This window comes from Triturus cristatus, chromosome 3_1 (assembly GCF_964204655.1).
Source record: "Triturus cristatus chromosome 3_1, aTriCri1.1, whole genome shotgun sequence".
Lineage (NCBI taxonomy): Eukaryota > Metazoa > Chordata > Amphibia > Caudata > Salamandridae > Triturus > Triturus cristatus.
Window position 1 is genome coordinate 691,272,002 of NC_140583.1, and position 22,101 is coordinate 691,294,102.

General features: G+C 43.6%; 1 protein-coding gene across 1 annotated transcript in view; it reads left to right on the forward strand.

The window, feature by feature from the left end:
• The window catches only part of LOC146860809 (sperm-specific sodium:proton exchanger-like), a 5,538,638-nt gene that overhangs the window by 2,418,672 nt on the left and 3,097,865 nt on the right, over positions 1-22,101 (forward strand). The window contains exon 10 of the mRNA XM_085646172.1: positions 859-940. Within this exon, the coding sequence (XP_085502298.1) occupies positions 859-940 (82 nt within the window). The remainder of the gene's footprint in view (positions 1-858; positions 941-22,101) is intronic.

Genomic DNA, 22,101 nt, shown 5'->3' on the forward strand with positions numbered 1-22,101 from the left:
AATAGGACAGAGATGGGCATTCATTAAGAGAGCCAGGACATCTGAACAAATTATGAAAGTGATGTATTTAAAGATTCTAGGTCACACCAGCTATACCTGTGCATGAATCGGGCGGCGATATAGAATGATAGGTTGTCTATGACGGGGTCAGTGACAGTCAGGAGATGTCCTCTAGGTTTATTGGCAGAGATTCCGTTCAAGGGGAACAGCACGTCAGATGATTTTCTTAATGTCGCTAGCAGTTGTCAATAGGTTTTTTAGTGCAGCAGTCACAATGTATTTTATATGTTTGAAATTAGTTTCTATTGTTAGTAGGGGTGGCATAGCTCGCATAATTTGCTGTAGTGTAATTATATGAAAGGATAGTAAAAATATGCAAGATTATGCAAAATTACTGCAAAATTATGCAAAATTACGCAAAATTGAGCTAGGAACATTGCCCAGCATTTAATGCTATTTTCTTTGTGCAAAATGCACCCTTTTGTCCAAAATGAACCAGAGGATGCATTTTGCGCTGAGAAAACGGTGCCAAGTGCAACAGAAGAGCAAAAACAGCAGCAGCCAGCATCTGCTCGCATTCGCTAAATTTGATAACATTTGTATCCCAAATTACTCATAATTGCATTAACAGGCGTAATTCCTTACTTTTGGTAATTTCACGTCAAGAGTATTTAAAAATTACTCCAGTGTCATTAAAATTTCTCCCATGCCTCATTGATACCTTCTTAACAAGTGTAGCTAACAGAATGATTTTGCTTCAAAATGTACTTGTTTATTTATAGATACGTTCAGTTACTGAAAACTTGAATTCTTATTTGACATTCCTGATAAATAACCAATAATTTGTTTTCTTTTTAGTTACTAGTAATTATTTCAGGAGCAACAATGATGAATGTGTTGATTAATGCTGCCAGTATGAGGAAGCTTATTCAACTTTTAGGTATGCCACAATATTTCCTTTGTGATTTAACGACACTGAAAGTGTTAGTAAACCTAATTTATCCAAAACCATAATTTAGACACATCGAAAATATGTGATTGATTTTCTTTAGGCAATGTAAATAAATGTATTAGCTGCTATATTCTCCTTGCATTGACTTTACTTATATTAACAGCGCATGTTATTGTACTTGTGGGTTTTGTGTAGTAATTGTGCTGCCTAAGGACTGCTTCAAATAAATAAGGGCCTCATTTATGAAAAGTGACGCATCACTGCGTGAAAACAGTGATGCGTTACTTTTCACTGCACCCTCCCTGCTACTCCAATGATGCGTCATATTTACAGTATGACGCATCATGTCGCAAGGAGTCACAGATACTTCAGTATTTCTGACGTATCTGTAGGCGCAAAAGTGACGCATTGCTGGAGTGTGTCACCAAAGTGACGCAACTCCAGCAATGTGTCCTTTTACATGGGACAAGCCCCATGTGAAAGGGCCTGCGTCAGTCGTACGCCTGCTGAGAGGCAGGCGCAAGATATTGACGCATTTGCACCCTAGAAGTGGCGCAGTGAAATCTCGTAGATTTCACTGCGTTACTTCTATGATGCTTACTTACGTGGGAACGCCCACCCTGCATACATTATACCTGACGCAGGTATAATGTAGCGCAGGGGTTTACAAAGTGACGCATCTACCTAGATGCGTCACTTTGTAAATATGGTGCAACAAGGTCCAGTTTTTACGCCGCTAATGCGTCACAAAAAGTGACGCACCGGCGGCACAAAAGTGACTCAAGGACTCATATATGAGCCCCTACGTGTCTCCATTATTCAATCATGGGAAGGAACTTGGCCTTGACTTTGTGATATCAAGTACCTTCCATCACTGACCATATTAGAATAGCTTTCATACTTTTGCACTTAATATTACTTCTGGCCAGTATTCCCTTCATTGGTGCTTTCCAACCTATATCTGAAATCATTGTACTGCAACGTACTATTTTCGAGATATCCGGGGTACAAGCCAAGAGTACACATGGGTAGACGGCGTATAACCAATCTTTTTAGCGTGGACGACAGCCACCCTGCCAAGAAGTTGGGCCCGACAGAAAAATGCTAAACTTGTCCCAGTGGAATTTCCAGACAGTGGGACACAGGTTTCTGCTTTCCTTACGAGCAGCAAGGTGCAGGCGAAAAAAAGGCTTATCAGATTCCAGCTGAGCTAAAACAAAGGCCAAACTTAAGGGGCCATTAGGTCTCCTTTTGTTGGCGTATCCTGGCGGGGAGCTGTCTGGAGCTTCAAACCTAAATGCAATGAAGGCTAAACAAATGCACACAGCTTATCACTTTGGTGCTTTTGACAGGCATGCTTTTGACTTTGTTCAGTCTCTGTATGTAAGAGATAAGCGTGCTCTGTAAGAATATCAGATATGTTGGTCTGTCTCACTATTTACACGAATAACAATATGATTACCATTATTTTATTTCGTTTCTTTTATAGCGTTATAGCGCTACTCCTCCCAATCCAGGATGTCTGAGCACTTTACATCAAACGTGCACATTATACATTGACAATAACCCTTATGTGTGTAAAGTAATGTACTGGATGTGTTACATAAGACAGTGTGGGTTGCAGGGTGAAGGAGTCTCATTTCCCTCATAGCTCACTGTGCTGTATTGAAAGGATTACAATTTATGAACTGCACAAAAGGATCTTTGTGTTAAAAGCAGTAACCCACTTACCTAGCTACATAAAATAAACATCTGTCATCTGCATGTTACATGATGTGCTGTGCAGAAGCCCTATTAACCCTCTGTGCTACTTTGATTCAAAACTGGGACTAGACAAAACACAGATCTTTCCAATAAATATGTTAACTTCCAGAGTTATTTTACAATTATTATTCTCTGAGATTTAGTTAGCATACAAAGATTCTGCAGCAGGTACTTTAACCCCATAAGATATTTTAAAATACAGATTTTATTTATTTTTATTTATTTATACAACGCAGACATGACCCTTGCGGGTATCAGAGCGCTTTACAGTATTTAATGAGATAGAGAATATAAAGAACAACATTATTAACAACGGGGGACAAATCATGGTAGAAGCCTCAAAGAGAGACCAACACAGAGTCCAAGGCATACAAATACCCAGATTCCGAAAACAATAAAAAAAAAGAAAAAGAAATTGCACCCAATTGAGCAAAATGTATTTACTGCCACATTTCCCCTTGTTGCCAATATCTTTGTTGCAGTGATATAAAGAATACATGTATAAATTAAGACCCCGGTTGTGTCGGGTTGCATCACGTTTTGGGCACAACCCGTCGCAAAATCTAATTTGTTAAATATTATAATTAGGGCTCCCGGTTTTATGGTATTTTTTTTTTTGCCATTTCTGTCTGTATTTATCCATATTTATTTTTTGGGCATTTTTTCTGTATTTATCCACATTTATTTTTGCCACAAGTAAAAGGCGATGCTATAGCTAGTATTTTCCACATTTATTTAAATTTACAATGCACACATGCGCTCACTTAAACTAGCGATTTGTTGTGGCTTTAGCAGTGCTTTAAATGGTCCAGTACTGAGTAATTTGAAAAGGAGAGTACATGTGCTTCTCAGTTCTGCTATAAAAACACTTTAGGATAGAGTACAAGCACTTATCAGGAGCAAACATGTGCCAGCGCTTCTGTATTTCCATCTACAGCCAGCTAGAAATCTGCCTTCAAATGTCTATGGTTTTCACACAGAAAGTACGTAGGGTTACCTATATTGGTGGTGGTGTGTAGATAGACAGACAGATAGATCCCAAGCTACACGCCACGTGCCCTGAAAGTTACTATCTCAGTCTAAGGTTCACCAACTGAAAATAGATGCTAAACCACTCTAGAGTGATCCCAGCGAGCAGATTAAATTGTCCCTTATTCCACTCCATCCATGTTTTCTCACACCCACAGCAAAGTTCAAAGGGCACGAACATATGAAGCTGTGCCAAAAAATGATCATTCTCAACCACAGACAGAATGCTGTGTGATATTGGCATTCCACAGCAGATGGCCATTTTTTGACAAATTGAACCAGTCATATTATGTAGATGGCAGAAGGCCTGCATTTGATCTGCCTCATGAAATGCTTCCTCACATCAAGCTTTCCTTTCAAATTTAAAATATAGACAGAACTCCTGGGGGGGGGGGGGGAATTACCTGATGCTGGTTGACAGAACAGATGTGGTCATTACATAAATGCAATATTTTTCTATTATCCCATGCATTTCACATTTTCCCTTTCCCTCATTACCTCTGTCTTGGGCAGTCTGACATTCCTTCCACCTCCCCTCGTTCGCCTCCCTGCCACCAGCAATCTGACCCTCATCCTCCCTCCTTTCCCTCAAAGGCACGTCCATGTACCACAGACTAGTCATGATCTGTTCCCTCATTAAGTATGAATTAAACCACTGAGTGATTGTTAAGGGGCTAGACCATTTACATTGCAAAGGGTGCTATGAGACTTTCATGCCATAGAAATGTAAAGTTAATATTTGTATATGTACTGCAAACAAAGTTAAGAAAATCATGTGGGTGGTGCAAAATATTAACTAGAGGAACAGCAATCGGTGGTGCAGCAGGTGCAGGGGCACCGGAGCCTTGGGGCCCCACTGTACCCCACTATAGCTGCACTTCACCGCCCAAACTGTGGACCGAAAGGGTTCCAATTTCCTTCTTGCATATGGCAAATTTGCTACGCCACTCACTGCATATTCCTGGCCTTAGTGTTTATTCTACATAAATGCTCAAGGGCATGCTATGGAAGTTAATAGCAACTGATTGGAAGTATTTAACAACATACTCTGACCATAATACATTTGCATCTCATCTTGGCTTGAGGAGATGCTTTTGGGATATTCACAATTTAATATTTTTTTTAAAGACGAATAGCCATTTTGATGGTAAATATTTTAGTGACAATTGTAGGGCTCATTACTGACATCAGAAAACTTTTACCTTTAATATTGCGACAATGGTGTTTCAGTCATTTGAGCTAGGATTAGCACCGTGTCTGATCGATCTTAGTATTAGTTAAACAATCTCTTCGGTGATCCAGCTTTCTACATTTTTAAAGCTCTCATTGAGACTATCTCTTGATGGGCTCATAACATTTGAGCATGACCAACGTACTTTATTTCTTGTACAGCGAATAGGAAATCGATTAGCTTTAAGCCGTGTGCCAGGATGCGCTGCTGCAGCACTGTGAATTTAAGTGCTTAAAAGGTGCACTGTATGGGGCCTAGGACAGGGAGTCAGGGGCGTTGGGAGAGGCTACGGCATGGGGTGAAAGAACAATAAAGCCTCGTAAATGGTCTTTGAAAAGACCTGTGAAGTACTCGGTTACGGCTGTGTGTGTGTGTGTGTGCCCGGGAAGGAATTTCCAGCAGCAGGAAGGGGGCCTGGCAAGAACTCTGGATTTGAGCGTGGCAACATTTTCTAGTATTTTACCGTTTCTCAAATATAAATACAGACAAAGGAAATATAGATTTCCGTCTGTATTTATAAGTAAAAATCCGTAAAAACGGAAAACCGGAAGCCCTAATTATAATGCACTCAAATGTACTCATGATAGACCTGCTAAACATGTGTGAGGTCTTAAGATCTGATTTCACATTTTGTGATGTCACTTCCTGTGAGGTCATGGGTTGGGTTGCCGCTTCCTGTGATGCCACATGCGGTTGCACCCCATGCTTTCACGCCCCATGATGTCACTTGCATACTGCCTAACTTGGTTATTCCCCTAACTTTTTTTAGGACTTGGGGCCTGGAGTTATCATAGTTCAAAACCTTGATTTTATGACAAGGCCCGGAGGCCAATATTATGCATAGTTCCTTTATTCCTACTCAAACAGCAGCAACATCACATGGAATTAGAATACAAATAAACACTCTAGAGCACTGTACATGCTTATATCCCCAGAACAGGCAGCCATCTTCCTCTTTTGTTGCTGCTCGAACAATAAGATAAGTACATTTGCATGAACTGTATCATGAAAGATTATAGAAGTTGTTTGTAAATTAGGAAGTAATGTTAATTTAAAATGAAATTTTTAAAGCTTAAAAAGTTGTGAGATAAGCTTAGAGGGCTATTTAAAAAAAAAAAAAAACGGAGTGTTTTGAACAAAGGACATGTGGGAGTATTAAGCGTGAATGAATCGTGGAAAGAGAGTTTCGGGAAGTATTTAAAATGTAGATGAGGATGATTGAACGCGGAGAAGCGGAGAGCAGGGTTCGCATAAAGAAATTTACCGGTTTTAGGAAGAGGAGGTCGTTAGGTGCGCGAGACCAGTAGAGCTGCGCACGAGGAGAGTCGAGGGGAGTGTTGCTTTGCGCACGTCAGCGCGTGCTGAGTTACAGCGCTCGAGCGGGTTGGATGTTACGCTCGAGTGCGTTTGTTATTTGAAGTACAATAGATAAAGGAAATGGATTAAAGGAGCCGCCGTACAAGCGCAACGTACGGCGGCCATTTTGTGAGCTTGGGGAAGTGTTTATTTGATAAAATAGAAAAACAGTCGGCCATATTTAGGGGAGTCGGTGATGTAAGGAGATGACAGTTTTTGTCAGAGTGTGATCGTTTTTTTCACACACAAAAGGTCGAGTTTTGGTCAGGGAGGTTTAGTATTGAGTTGAGAGGTGTTGTTTTGGGAATTACTGAGTGAGGTAGGATTTGGAGATTGATTTGAATAAATAATAGGAGGATATTTATTTGATTGGAGAAGATTATTTGAAAAATATAAAATTAAAATGGAAAATATGGAAGGAAATTTGGAAGATAAGATGAAATCTTATATGGAAAAAATGTTTGATGGATTGTCAGCATCAATTGATAAGAAAAGGATACTTTTGAAAAAAGTTTAAGGAAAAGAGACAATAGGCAGAAAAGTGGTGAGGAAGAGAATTATTGGACGACTGAAGATGTCGATGTTGTGGCAGGAAGGTCTGGTGTAAGTGGAAAAAGGAAGGAGAAAAGAAAGAATGTGGAGAAAGGTAAAAAAATAATTGGAGATGAACGTAAGGTTCAGAAAGAAAAGGCTATAAAGGCCAAGATAAGCGCTATAAAGGCGCAAAAGAGGAAGCACAGTGCAGTGTCCTGTGACTCAAGTTCATCCTAAGGTGATGCGGAACTGACTTGTAGTTCTAGCCTGGAGGATTCGGATGTTGAGGAGGTCCCAATAAAGAAAAGGAAATATGATGATCAGGAGATTAAAATGGAAATAGGAGATTTTGTAGATCCTCAAGGAGAGGATATGTTTGATCCACTATTGATTCAGCATCCATTATCACCACAGTGGACTCCGGCTGATCATGTAGCCAAATATATAAGATTTTGGATTAGAAGAGAGATACCTAAAGTGGTAAGAACGAGGCTACGTTTGGAGTGCCCAAAGCCTAGTCTCAATAGTAAGGTGGCATACACACCTGAATTAGATCAGAAGATGTTGGCTTTTATAAATAAAGGTGGTAGGGATCCAAGAAGAGGACTTGACAAAGGTATAAAGGGTTGCCAAGACAGGCTTTTGGACGTCTTGGGCCCGCTGACTAAAGTCTTTGATATGTGTGAGGAAGCTCATAGCAGTAACACTGGTGTGGATGTAATTGAGATGCGCCAGTGGCTGCAAAGGGCAATTTGTTTACTCGGAAATGCGAATGCAGCTTTGTGCATAGAAAGAAGAAAGAGTATTCTTTTTAAAATAGACCCAAAGCTTGCAGAATTGGCTGGCAATGAGTTGGGTGAAGAAAGCGAAGGCCTACTTTTCGGAGATGATTTCGTTAAGGACATGGCCAGATATGTAGGCACTTTCAATAGCTTACAAAAGGTTCAAAAATACATTAGGAAGGTTTTTGGAACGTCCGGGAGAACGCGGGGTCGGTTTCCCGGCCGAGGACAAGGCTTCACCAGAAGCAATTTTGGAAGAGGTTCAAGACCCTATGGAGCAAGTTTTGGAGGAGGATATGTGTTCTCGAGATCAGATCAGGGAAGTTTCTTTCCACAAAGGCAAAGAGGAAGAGCAAGAGGCTCGCGTGCTGAGAGGAGGCCAAGAGGAGATTCAGGTAAGACCTCTAGCAGACCGTTCTGTTACTCAAACAAAATTAGGCGGCAGACTAGCCCAATTTGTTTCACGTTGAGAGGAAATTACTCAAGATCCGTGGGTGCTGGAAACTATAGCTGGTTACAGGATAGATTTTATCAGTACTCCAGTTCAGGGGAGAGTACTGAAAATGTTAAGATTCACAAGAGAGATGGAATTGCTTGTGACAGAGGAGGTGTTAGCATTGGAGGAGAAAGGTGCAATAGAGCCAGCAAGAGAAGTTCAAGGCGGATTCATAAGCAATTTGTTTTTGGTAGAGAAAAAAGAGAAAGGTATGAGACCTGTGATAAATTTGAGGGAACTAAACGATTGGGTTGGTTACAATCATTTCAAGATGGAAGGGATACACATGTTGAGAGACTTGTTGAGGAAAGGAGATTGAATGACGAGGTTAGATTTAAAGGATGCATATCTAACGATCCCGATGTGTCAGGAGCAAAGAGACCTTTTGCAATTCAGGTGGAAAGGGAGGAGATGGAGATTCAAGAGTCTTCCGTTCGGGCTAACATCAGCTCCATGGTGCTTTACCAAGGTGATGAGGCCTGTGGTAGCCTGGTTGAGATAGAGAGGGATTTGTCTGATTGTGTATCTGGACGATATTCTGATTATGGCAGAGGAGAGGAATCTGGCGAAGGAACAAACAGAATTTGCGGTGAAAGTCATAGAGGACCTGGGTTTTGTAGTGAACAAGGAGAAGTCTTGTGTTGTTCCGCAACAGGAAATGAGGCTTTTAGGTTTTCAGATACTGACATTGGAATGTGTATTGAAGTTGCCGATGGAGAAGGTAAGGAGAATCAGGAAGGAAGTGAGGAGAGTCAGGAATGCGGAGTGGATAACTCTGAGACAATTGGCTCGTTTGCTGGGTCTTCTGTCATCATCGATTCAGGCAATTTTCCCAGCACCTCTTCATTATCGTGCTTTACAGAGGTTGAAGGCATATCATTTAAGGAAGGATGCGAGATATTCACAGAGAGTGAGAATGAATCAGGAAACTCAGGAAGAGTTGGATTGGTGGATGATGAGTTTGGATGCTTGGAACGGAAGGGCAATCTTTGGAGAAATGCCAGAAATAGAGATAGAGTCAGATGCGAGCATGCACGGATGGGGTGCAAGGTGTGGAATGGTTGCAACGGGGGGACAACGGTCGAAGAAAGAGGGAAAGATGCACATAAATTGCTTGGAACTCCTGGCAGGATCTTTTGCGATAAAGAGTTTTGTGAAGGATCGAGTTAAGTGTTGTGTTCTTTTGAAAATGGACAATTTGTCAGCAGTCCGGTATGTGAACAAGATGGGAGGTGCTCGGTCAAGAGGGTTGGCGGAGCTAGCCAAGGAGTTTTGGGAGTTTTGCTTGGAAAGGGAGATAAAGGTTCAAGCACAGTATATACCAGGGCTGAACAACGTAGAAGCGGATTGGTATTCAAGATACTTGAGGGATGTAAGCAATTGGAGACTGAAGAGAGAAGTTTTTCTGAGTTTGGAGAGGTTGTGGGGTCCGCTGAAAGTGGATCTTTTTGCAGACAGATTGAGTGCTCAGATGAAAGATTTCTACAGTTGGAGACCGGATCCAGAGGCGAAAGGGGTAGATGCATTTCTTCAGATATGGAAAGAGGGAAGAAATTATGCGTTTCCTCCTTTTTCAATGATCCAGAGAGTCCTGAACAAGGTCAGGAGGGAGCAAGCGGAGTTAATACTGATAACCCCCTTTTGGAGAGCTCAGGTGTGGTTTCCGGATATAATGAATCTTCTGGTGGAGGATCCGGTAGTCTTGCCAAACATAAGGGAAATTCTACAGGATGTTCAAGGGAATGTTCACGAAATGGTGGTGTCAGGGCAGTTACGGTTGATAGCTTGGTTGATTTCAGGAGAGTATGGCAGATGCATGCATTATCAAAGAGAGCGGAGGACCTTGTGTCTAAATCCTGGTCAAGAGGAACTTCAAGGTCATATGGTTCAGCATGGAGAAAATGGAATGATTGGTGTATTAAGAGGGATTTGGATCCCATATCGGCACCTGTGGTAGAGGTTGCAGATTATTTGTCAGAGCAATTTGAAGAGGGTTTGGTGTATAGTACAGTAAATTCAAGCAGGTCGGCGATTTCGGCAGGTCATGCTTTGGTTGATGGACTTCCTGTTGGTCAACATGCTTTGATTAAAAGATTAGTTAAAAGCGTGCGTATTGTGCATCCACCAAGAGCAAAGTACTCATCACTTTGGGATGTTTCAGTGGTATTAAAGGAGTTGGAGAGTTGGGGAGCAAATTCTAGTCTAGATCTGAAACTTTTATCATGGAAATTAGCTATGCTTTTATGTCTGGTTTGTTTTAGGAGGGTTTCTGATGCAAGAGATTTGGAGGTGAATTCAAGGTATTTTCAGCCAGAAGGGGTATGTTTTGAGATTAGGAAAAGAACAAAGACTATGTCTAAAACAATTTGTTATCCTCTTTTTGAGGGAGATAACATTTTTATGTGTGGTAAATTGTTTAAAGGAGTATGAAAAAAGATCCTTGGGTTTGAGATCAGAGAATTGTTCACAATTATTAATTTCATATGTTAGACCTTATAAGGCTGTTTCAACACCCAATTTAGCAAGGTGGATAAGGGGAGTAATGATTAAGGCTGGTGTGGATATTAGTGTTTTTGGAGCTCTTTCGGTAAGAGGAGCTATGGCAAGTAAGGCTTTCATGAGAGGATTTAGTTTGAATGAAATTATGAAATCGGCTGATTGGTCTAATGATAATACTTTTAGAAAGTTTTACTTTAAACCTGTTGAAAATGTGTTGGATTCAGTTTTAGAAGAACTTTGAACATGCATAATATTGGCCTCCGGGCCTTGCCATAAAATGCAGATTTTCCACAGTTTTTAATGTATAGAAAATCATGATTTTATTAAAGGCACGGAGGCTAATATTATCCCTCCACTGTGCCCACCCATGATTGTTAATAAATTTGTTTGTTTTATGGGTTAACAAGGAAGAAGAGATTTGAAGTTGAGGACGGAAGAATTTTGAAAAAGAAGGAGTATTTTTATAAGGGGACTTGGTTTTTCGCAGCTACAAGGAGGAAGATGGCTGCCTGTTCTGGGGATATAAGCATGTTCAGTGCTCTAGAGTGATTATTTGTATTCTAATTCCATGTGATGTTGCTGCTGTTTGAGTAGTAATAAAGGAACTATGCATAATATTAGCCTCCGTGCCTTTAATAAAATCATGATTTTCTATACATTAAAACTGTGGAAAATCTGCATTATACTTTATTCTTGTGTTTCGGATTTCCCTTGTTGAATTCCATCCAGTACAGTGTGTGCCATCTAACTATTGGTTCCCACTTGCACTGCAAACATTTTGAGTGCATCATTTAGTATTCGTGAAGACATTTCGGGTTACCTGGGTTGTGAGTGGTAATTTCTTTTACCAACACCAGAGCTTTTCGAATCTACATTCCAGGCTTTGACATGGTGCAACCAGTAGCTCCCCCGTTTATTGGTTTAGATTACTGGTGGTGAGCACCATTCCGGAACACCAGAACACACTGGATCAGGTGGCAGACATATCATTAAGATTATTTAGTAGCAGTTCTTTGACTGGCTGTATTAATGAGTGAGGGAGGTCCTAGGATTTCTCAAGAACAAAGAAGTGGACTGCTAAGTACGTTGATCATATTAATCGGTGCACACATACTCTTATTATTAAGCCACTTAGATTTTGACCCTGGAGCTATACATTTCAAAATGCACCACTAAATTATGAATCAAATCTTGACCCCAGAAGTGCTAGGCTTTCCAGTGTCTATTTTTGATTGCCTTAACTTTCCGTCGCACATGAAACATGTTAATAATAGCGGAATATTTCAAAACTCACTATACTTGAAGAGATAGGAGGTGGGTTTTCAAGGAAGTGACAACAAAGATGTAACGTTTGTTTTTAATTAAATAAGCAAATCTGTGTGTGCCAACGGTTGCTAGGTAGAATCCAAGTAGAAAGTTGATACATAGAACACCACTGCGGAAAACTGAAAATGTTGCTAAAGCAACCATGGAAGAGTAGGGAATATGTGTGTGGTTATCTGGCAGTGTTTTGGTAGACAACCTGGTCTAGATCCCATTGCAATAATCTAGATATAACATGATGAATGTAAGAATCCTGCTAGGTCCCTAAAAGAGAAGCACCAGAATTGGGGCCCCTTACGGGTAGTAAAATACTGCTGGGACAGATACCTGCAGAAAACTAGTAGTTAGTTTCCTATGCACCTGGCATGCCATTGAGTTATTTACAAGCCCTACCTCTATGGGAAACCGGGCTAACCTATGCCAATGGAAAGAACTGGAGACCTCTTTAAGGAAATTGCATGTTTAGGATATGCATTAATGAACGAATATGATTTGCCGGGCATTTCCTGCAATATGGATGTGTAATATCAGCATTGAAAGACACATGGAAAAGAACGACTAGCGAACCTCCGACACACCGGGGACTCCAAACAACATACACTACTTCAGGCAGTTGTGTGGCAATAACATGTTTAAACTGTGCACTGATGAGTCGCACCAAAGTCTCATTGTATATACTTGGGATAAATTCTGCAGTTTTTATATAGCACATGGCTACCAGAAGGCCTCCCAGTGTTGAGTAATGCGGTCATAGCCTCTAGAAATATGCGCTGCGAATTGGCTAATTTTTATCATATTCAAAAAGGCTTACCTTACTCCAGATAGAATAAATAAATACCTTAGAGGTGCACCAGCCAGATGTCCTAGGAGTGGATAAGAGGGGACAGACCACTGCCACATGGTCTAAAATTGTCCCAATGTTGTTGACTATTAGGAAGAGGCAGTAGACCTTATTAAGGAAGTGACGGATAGGCACGTCATAGCCTTCCCTGTGACGTGCATACTGGTATGTATCCTCACCTAAACTTATAAGCTTATGACTAAGTTTTAGCACTGATATTAGCAAAGAGACAAGTAGCGATGAATTGGAAGTCAGTAGTAGGACCTTTATATGATGCCTGGATATGGAAGTTACTTAGAGGGACAGCATACAAAAAGAATATTACGTCTTAGAGAGGCCAAAAATACGAAGGATAAGTTAGATGTTTGCGAGAGCGTGGGAAACTATCCTGATTTCAATAGATGAAAATGTTAGTGCCCAGCATGGGAATGTTATGCCCCGACCAAGACTATCCCACCAACCAGCCAGTGTACAGTTAGAGGAAGACAATATTGTAAGTTTTTATGTTTAAAATTACTTTATTGAGTTTTGCACTTGTCTCAAATAAACAGCGTGGTACCAACAATGCGACTTACGCCTTCTCTATGCTAAGGCGCTATAAAGCTAATAATACCAACCCCAATATTAATCCTCCACCCAACACAAAGCATAAAAGAAAACCCTCCCACCTCCCCCCTCCCCCACCGCCCCCCCGATTGCCGAGTCTACTACACACACTTATGATGTGATGCCCTGAGAGTCGTTATGTGTTTGTCTGGTAAGGCGCAGTAACCTCAAATATTTGGGGCATGTAACTTCATTGAACTCAGAAGATAGCAGCGATAGAAAAAGCCCTTATGGTTCTGAGAATGAATCACCCCTCTCAGCCAGTGAAAGGGAGATTCGTTCTATGCCTAGAGTGTACCACATGCGGTGCAACCAGCCAGTATAACCAGGTAGGCGATTAGATCCCCATTGTGAGAGAATGTTCTGGAGCGCCGCCCCTAGAGCGAGCGCGATTTGCCGGCCCTTGTGCGATTTGAGAGGGAACGTGAGTGCATTTGGTAATCCCAGAATGATATATGTTGGGAGTCGGGGTAATTCGGTGTCGAAATGTGTATTTATGTCACGTAATATTTGTACCCAGTATGACTTCAACTAGGGGCAGTCCCATAATATATGGGTCAGGGTGCCTGGCATACCACAACCCCGCCAACCTAGAGAGTCTTTTGATGGGTTGCATTTGTGAAGACGCACTGGGGTGTAGTAGTACGATGCTATTCTAGTGGCCGTTTCCACGCTGGCTATGTTGCGCGCTGTGTGCTTAGTCCTGAAGTAAATGTCCTCCCATTCCTTCTGTGTGAGTGTCCGTTCTAATTCCAAATCCCATCTTCTCTGACTAGGGGGCATATCAACAAGGGCTTTATCTCTGCTTTTTTGGCTTTAAAAGCCAAAAAAGGAGAGATAAAACTAGCGCCCTATCAACAACAGGGTGCTATCATGCAAATTTGCATGTTAGCACCCTTTTACTCTACGCTTCCCCTTGCATCTCTAATGAGATGCAAAGGGGGCGTTCCAGAGTAAAATAATAGGAGAAATGTCGCTAAGCGACATTTCTCCTATTATCAAGAATGTCGCTAACCCTGTTAGAGACAAAAAAAGCAGCGCTAACCGCGGTTAACGCTACTTTTTTACGTCTGGTATTTTTCAGACTTAGCCATGATATCCTATGGAAGGAGGATATCATGGCTAAGTTTGCCTGTCCCTATCAACAAGGTAACGTGAGATTATCGCTGGGTTTCCAGCGATAATCTCACGTTAGCCTGTTAGCGTGAGGATTTTTATCGCTATTGAGATAAGCGTTGCTAATAGCACGCTATCTCAGCGATAAAAATTCACGCTAGCCGGTGATAATTATCCTAGTGCTAAGTGCGCTTAGAGATAATTTTCGCCGGTTGTTGTTGATATGCCCCTTGGTGTCTTATGGGGCGTCGGGGTCTGTCTGATTAAGCCATATAACTGCGATATGAGGTGTGTATCATCTGTCTTAGAAAAGAGCCATTTTTCAAAAGTAGTAAGGTGGCGCTGCGCCAGTGGTCGGATGCATAACCCAGTGTCTTATCTGTTGGTAGTGGAAGCGTTCTAGTTCGGGGAGACCCTGTTGATTGTGCAGATTCTCGAAAGAGAGTGGGCCTGATTCGTCAAAAAGATGACCGATTGACCTACACCCCTCTTTGATCCACCACGTAAAGCCTTTTACGTCCAATCCCGGGGAAAAGGTGATATTATCTACAATGGGTTTTATAGGAGATGGAAAAGAAGTGAGATTCCTTTTAGCAGCTAATCTATCCCAGGCGCGGAGAGGGACTCTAGTTACGCACGAGCAGTAGAGATTCTTAGATTTCGATGCCTTTGTTAAGAAGGCTATTTGCCAAAGCGGTCGTCCAGCTAAGGCTCTATCTATAAAAAAACAGTGGTTTTCCGATTCTGGATGTGACCACTCTACAAAGGTCCTAATTTGGGTTGCCCAATAATAATTCTGCAAATTTGGGATCCCTAAACCCCCTTCTCCGGAAGGCCGATAACTTAGGTTGCGTCGCATTCTAGGTCTCTTGCCTGCCCAGATGAAGGATTCTAACTCTTGCTGTAATGTACGCAACATATCTTTAGGTGGTTCTAATGGGAGAGTCTGAAACAGGAATAAAATCTTCGGCAATATAGTCATTTTGATGGATGATATTCGACCGAGCCAGGACAATGTATGTTGCTTCTAGCGGTGTATATCGTCTCTGACTCGGCGAAGTAGGGCGGAATACTTTATTGTTATAGTATCCTGTATTGATGCTGACAATTGTATTCCTAAGTAGGGAATGGTCTGTGTTGCCCACTGAATAGGCAGTGTATCCTTCAAGAAACTAAGGGCATCATTAGGATGGCGGGCGGACTTTGTCCCCCCCTCAACTTCCTGGGGGCCCGCAGCGGGCCCCCAAATGAGAATCCCGCATGCCTTTCCGTGTCGGCAACGCTGCCATGGCAAGGCTGCTCTCCGCCTGCATACAAATATGGATGGCGCTATCTAGCAGACACCGCCACCATATTAAACCCTTTTCTGTCTGGTCGACTCGTCGACCGAGCGGAAAAGCGGCGGACGGTGTTCCCGTCCACCGCAGTACCCCTCGTCATACTAATATGGCAGAGGGGAAATGGGTGGCAGGCGGGGAAGGATTTAGGACGGATCACCACCGCCATGCAGGCGGTGGCGATCCGCCCTACATCCTAATGGACCCCTAAGTGTGGGGGGTTTTAGTGTAAGATTGAGAGCATGCAATTTATGTACATTTATCTTAAATCCCGCAACCCAGGAGAAGTGTTCCAGTTCTGATAGCACTGCCGGAACTGATGTCTGAGGGTTCTCCAATGTCACAGTTACATCGTCGGCCTATAGACTAATTTTGTATGTGTCCCCGCAAAGTGAATTCCTGAAATGAGCGGATTGTCCCAAATTTGCTGGGCCATTGGCTCCAACTATAAGGCAAAAAGTAATAGGGAGAGGGGGCACCCTTGGCGTGTCCTTCTCTGTATAGAAAAGGCAGACTGCGGAGAATGGTTTGGTATAACCACTGAAGATCCATGCAATGAACCTCTAGGGGAAGCCGAAATGTTGCAGTGTAGCCTTTAGGAACTTCCAGTTCACTCTGTCGGAAGCTTTCTCTGCGTCCATTGACAGAATCAGGCGTTCCATGTGAAAGCGTTGTGCCTTGTCAGTTATATGGAATATACGTTTGGTATTATCTGAGCATTGGCGACCAGGTACAAAACCCGCTTGATCCGGGTCAATCAGCCCTGGCATCAGTGGTGATAGTCTTGACTACGAGAACCTCGGTGAACAGTTGAAAATCAATTTTAAGGAGGGAGGTAGGTCTGTATGAGGCACATTGCTGTTTATCCTTCCCCGGTTTGGGGATCACACTCAGCTACGCTCCTAACATGGAACAAGGAAGATTAGATGATGTGCCTACCGCATTGTATACTCTAATAAGGATGGGGACTAGAATGAAACAGAAAGTTTTATAAAATGTCGCTGAGAAGGCCTCTGGCCCAGGGGATTTCAATGGTTTGAGCCTGGCAATAGCAGATATTACCTCTTCAGTTCTAATCGGAGCTTCTAACTCCTCTGAGTGCTCAGAGGTGATTGTAGAAGTAGGGGCACTTTGGAGATATTGTGTCTGGGCCTGCGGAGAGAGGTCTTGAGCGGAGTAGAGCTCAGCGCAGAATTGCCGAACAGTATTGGCGATATCCTGATCTGTAGAAGCCTCTTCCCCAGTTGGGGCATTCACGGAATCAATGTGGGATGACTGCCTTTGCAGTCAAAGTCTGTGAGCTAGTAGTTTCCCTGCTCTGCCCCCTCCCATTTAAAAGTTGTGACGGAGTTGAAGTGCTGCGTATTCTGCTCTATCAAGGTCAAGCGCCACTAATTGTGAACGTATTGCCTTTAATTACCTCCAGACTCGTGGTGCTCCTGTTCTCTGATGTATGTGCTCAAGCTCCTGCATCTGTTGTGTCAGTTGCTCTCGTTTTTCCCTACGTATCTTATTGTCTGAGACAGTAATTGCAATGAATTCCCCCCTTACCACGGCCTTTAAGGCGTCCCAGAGAGTAGCTATTTGAGTTTCGGGATTATCATTTACTGCTAAATAAGCTTACAATGCTTTCGAGATTTGGTTCACCACTTCTGGTCTGTGCAACAGTGAATCTCGCAAGTGCCAAAAACAGGGAGTTGCAGGGCCCAGTGGCAGTGAGAGTGTGAGGGTAACCGCAGAGTGGTCCAACAGGGTTCGTGGTTGAATTTCTATTTGTTGGATGGGAGATATCAGACTAGCTTAAGAAATAATCAATTTGTGAATACATTTTGTGGGAGTGAGAGTAAAAGGAGTACTCTCTTGAGATAGGGTTATTCTCCCTCCATATGTCCACCAGTTCTGCCTCTGAGAACATTCGCTTACCCCCCTCGGAGAGGGCCCCTGACTGCCCCTGTCTCTGGGACGATCTATCTAGGGCACTGTTAAAAACTATGTTTAGGTCTCCTCCTATAAGAATTGCCCTGTCCTGGGAAGCGCTGATCTCTTGCACCACTATCCATAGATATTTTTCTTGGTCTTCGTTAGGGGCATAAACGGTCCCTATGGTAAGTGTATGTGAGCCAATAGAGAATGTGTACACTAAGAACCATCCCCTCAGCTCAGCTTGTTTAGTTACTATCTTCCCAGGGAATGTATTAGATAGCAGGGTAGCCACCCCTGCCTTCTTTTGTGGAGTGAGGAGAAAAATTGCTGTGGGAAAATGCATGTCTCCTGCCAAAAGATGAGTCTCCTGTAGCAGGCAAACAGGCCCGGCGTTTAATGGGATCATTCAGACCCCTGGCATTCAAAGTTACTATCTTAATGGATTGGAAAATTGGAGCACTCCTGGGTTGCAGATATAGAATTCCGATGTGTTCCCCTGGGATGATGATAAATGGGCTAATGTGACGCGCTTAGAGCCTGACGTGTTACCTGAGCTAACATCGATGACGTGCGGGAGGCAGGAGGAGGAGGAAGAAAGTCACCAACTAAACATTAACCCCAATTTATACAACAATTTAACCAAGACAACACAAACAGAATCATCAGTGTCCTGGGATTGCATTCCCACGGTGAGGAGGTGGAAGAATTTCGGTGTAAAGCGCCCTCAACTTCCCGTGCCCTGGCCGGGTATTAAGACATTACTGTACCAGCTCGTTTGAAGAATTCAGGGTGCAAATAAGTCCAAGCCTTGTGTCCTGTGCATTCACGCTGGGCCAGCAGTGTTCTCCCCCAGCGATGCTAGGACCGCAAGCCTTTCCTTCACTGTTGTGTCCAGGTCAGGATATACTTTCTAGGGTTTCGTTCCTACTATCTTCCAGTCTTCTGCTCCCCTACTTGCGCTGGAGCTTGTGGGGGAAGGCGGGTCTGTCTTTGAGTCGTCCGGAAAGTTCAGGAGTCAGCATGCATCATTGATCGTACGGACTTGCTGGATCTTCCCATTGAAGTATGGGATTTTGGTTTCCCGAGGGTGCATGGTGATGGGCCGGAAAGCTCTTCTTATTTGAAGGGTAGACGTTGGTAGATTCTGGAATAGGAGAGGTTTATGTCCCTGGTTCTGTAATGGCCTACAGTCTCTGGCTCTTTGTAAAATCCTTTCCTTTAGTTGGAAATCGTGCACAAAAGTTAAAATGCCTGGAGGCGGCGCTGGAGAGGGTCTTCCAGTGCCAACCTGGTGCGTACGATCTAGTTTAATCTCCAGTTCTTCTGATGCATTTAGAATTGACCTAAACAGACCCACCGGGTATTTTTCTATGTTCTGACCTTCTGCTCCCCACCGGATATTGCGAATACAAATGTTATTTTGCCGAGAACGGTTCTCTAAGTCCTCTGCGTGGGCCTGGAGATCTAGATGTTGGTCTCTTAAGCGAATTACTTCTTGCTGTAGAAGTTCGATCTCTTCATCTCTACTAGCACCTGGAGTCTCAATGGTGTCTACTCTGTCCCCTATTGAGTCTACATCTCTCCGCACTGCTCTGATTTCCTGCGCAAATTCAGTTTTCATCTGCTTTAAGTCTTCTCACTGTGGTGAAAAATCTCAATAAATGCGCAGGTAAGCGGAACATTGGCATTGCCACTGTCTGTAGATTCAGCATTATTCGCTACATTAGGTGCTGGGGTTTAAAGTAACATTTCCTTGACAGATCGGTCTTTTTCCCCCCTTTAGCAGCCACCATGATTCAGGATATCCTGGCCTCACCTCTTCTTGAGATATTGTCCCGGGGCGGTGAGCTGTTGTTATTTCTAGGGGTGTGTGAAGTCACCTGAAGCTACAGAAGGTGCGTCGCTGTTGGGAGGTGTATTGGAGACTGAGCCTGTATTCCTGAGCTGTCTAGTGGAGTGTTACCTCGCTGTGAGTATTCAAGGCCCCCTTCAAATGCGAGCTGCCCAGAGTTACTGCCTTGACCCTCCTAGGTTGTGCCACTGTTTGCAGCTGTTGGGCTTAACCAGGATATCTATGTACCACGAGCTCCCTTGTATCCGGGGATCCGTTGCTAGTGCTGCATCTGCTGATCCTATTCAAGGGAGGAGGCTGCCTCTGTCGGCCCTTGTAGCTATGATCGTGTGTTAGTAGGCCTCAGGGTTTATCCTGCTATCCTCGATGTTTGCCCAGTTATGCCAGCCCAGCAGTGACTTATCAGCGGGGAAAGGAAGGAGAGCTGGTAAAAGACTCCCTGTTTCCTGCCGAACTCGCATCTCGCTGTTGTGCACTCTTCGCGCTTGGGGTGCGTTAATTAGTGTCTGTTACCTTGCCCCATCAAGCTGCATGCAGACCGCTTCTGGCACAAGAGATTGTGTGCTTTGTGCGCACGAGGGGACTGAGGAGTAGGCCCCCAGCCTAACCGCCCAGTCTCTATCTCTTCATGGTCTCCCAGAACTTAGTGCCTGGTTCCCCTCGCTGACCCCTCTCTGGAGCACTTGCTCACCTGGTCACTCGGTCGAGTCACAGACTCTCCTGTGTGGACTCCAGCGGGGCGGCCTTCGCCAGAGTTGCTGCTTAAGGGATCTCAGACCTGACCCGTCTGGGCCGTTCACCAGCCGCTTGTAACTGCTTTATTGTGCCCCAGGCGGGGCCAGTCCCCTCCGCTGCAGCTCCTGCCTCTTCATAGCTCTTCAGGCATTTATAGGGGGCTATCCAGAGTTTCCCTCTGAGCCTTCCCTAGTTCTTGGGCCTTCTAGATTAACGGCCACCCTTAGGCCTGCGGCACTGTGGTCGGATCTTTATACCTTTGTTCAGGCCCACCGGTCGAGTCTTCAGTGCGTTTGGCGGCTCCAGGGGAGTCTGTTTGATGGGTTGCAGGTCCCCTCCGCCCGGGAAGGCCCCACAGCAGCCGCTTCTCTGTAGACATCTCAGGCGGGGCCAGCTCTCACCGCCTCCCCCTCTGGCCTACCACGGCCAATTAGGGATCCGCTGGAGTCTCCTCTGATCATCCCGCGCTCTTCGGCTTACCCAGCAGCGGTAGCTGCCGATGCTTGGGAGCGCGCTGCTATGCAGTTGGGGGCCAGTCTGGCTTCGTCTAGGCCACCTCCTGGCGGCGCCTCCCCGGATCGCGACCCCAAGGGGGTGACCTTTTACTGTTGATTATGCCAAACATTCAGGTCACCACAGTGTCCGAGATCACTTCAGGCCTGTATGATCCTATTTTAGTGGCCGGTACTCAAGCTAAGGCCAGGGCCCAGTTACGAGGTTGGAGCGACGAGCAGGCACGTCCTACTCGGTCGCCATCTTGACCACGCCCCTATTGTGAGCTTTTGAGGAGTTAGATGTCTGGGTTGAATCGTCTCTAATGTTTTAAAGGTCCATATTGACAGCTGTTGGGTTTGCAGGGATCTCAGTTCCCTCCCTCCTGCACCGCCCCACCCCAACGTCTTTACACTTAAGACGTTATAAGATGACAGGTCCACCAGGGTTAGGACTGAATAGTTGGATTATAATAAGTGTTAGTGAGCTATAACATATGTATTAAATGATTGCAATAATAACATTAATGTGTATTTTAAGGAAACATGGGAGTAAACTTAGAAAGCTTGTTATAATGATGAGGCATAGTTTTATGTCTAAGATGGAAACAGTGTTAATGTCGAAAATGGAACCTTGTTATCAATAGATTCTATAAATCACAACTGAAATATGTTTTGATGGAAAAAGCAGTAAAAATTGTGTTTCAAATCATGATGAATGCAAGAACGAACATGATTTTGTTCTTGTTGGAGAGGTAGGTAACTTGTAATAGGCGGAAACTTGTAAAGCGCTGTATGTGGTAAAAGGCAACTTTGCACCAACTTCACTTGCAAACTCTAAGGATTGGTCGCACCCCCAGATTACTGGCCTGAGAAATAAAACGCCTGTCTGGAACATGTAGGTGAAAGATAAGTTACAACACCTGTAGATTGTCTCCTAAACATTGGGGGTTAGCTGAACGTCTTCAGTCTGGTAGCAAAAGTCAATGTCATACCTGTTCAGGATGTCAGCTAAATGACCCATCTAAATCCTAGAGATCGATGACAGTAGAGCCAATCTCTCAAGTATATTACAAGTAAAGCTAACTGCTGAATACAGAAATAGGCTACGGTTTCACTTATCCAGTGTAGTTTACAAGATCTTTAGTTTCTATATCTTTTTATTATCTTTGAAATAGCGATTTAGTGTACTAAAAAGAAGATGCATTTTTAAACATACCGAGCCAACTGGGGA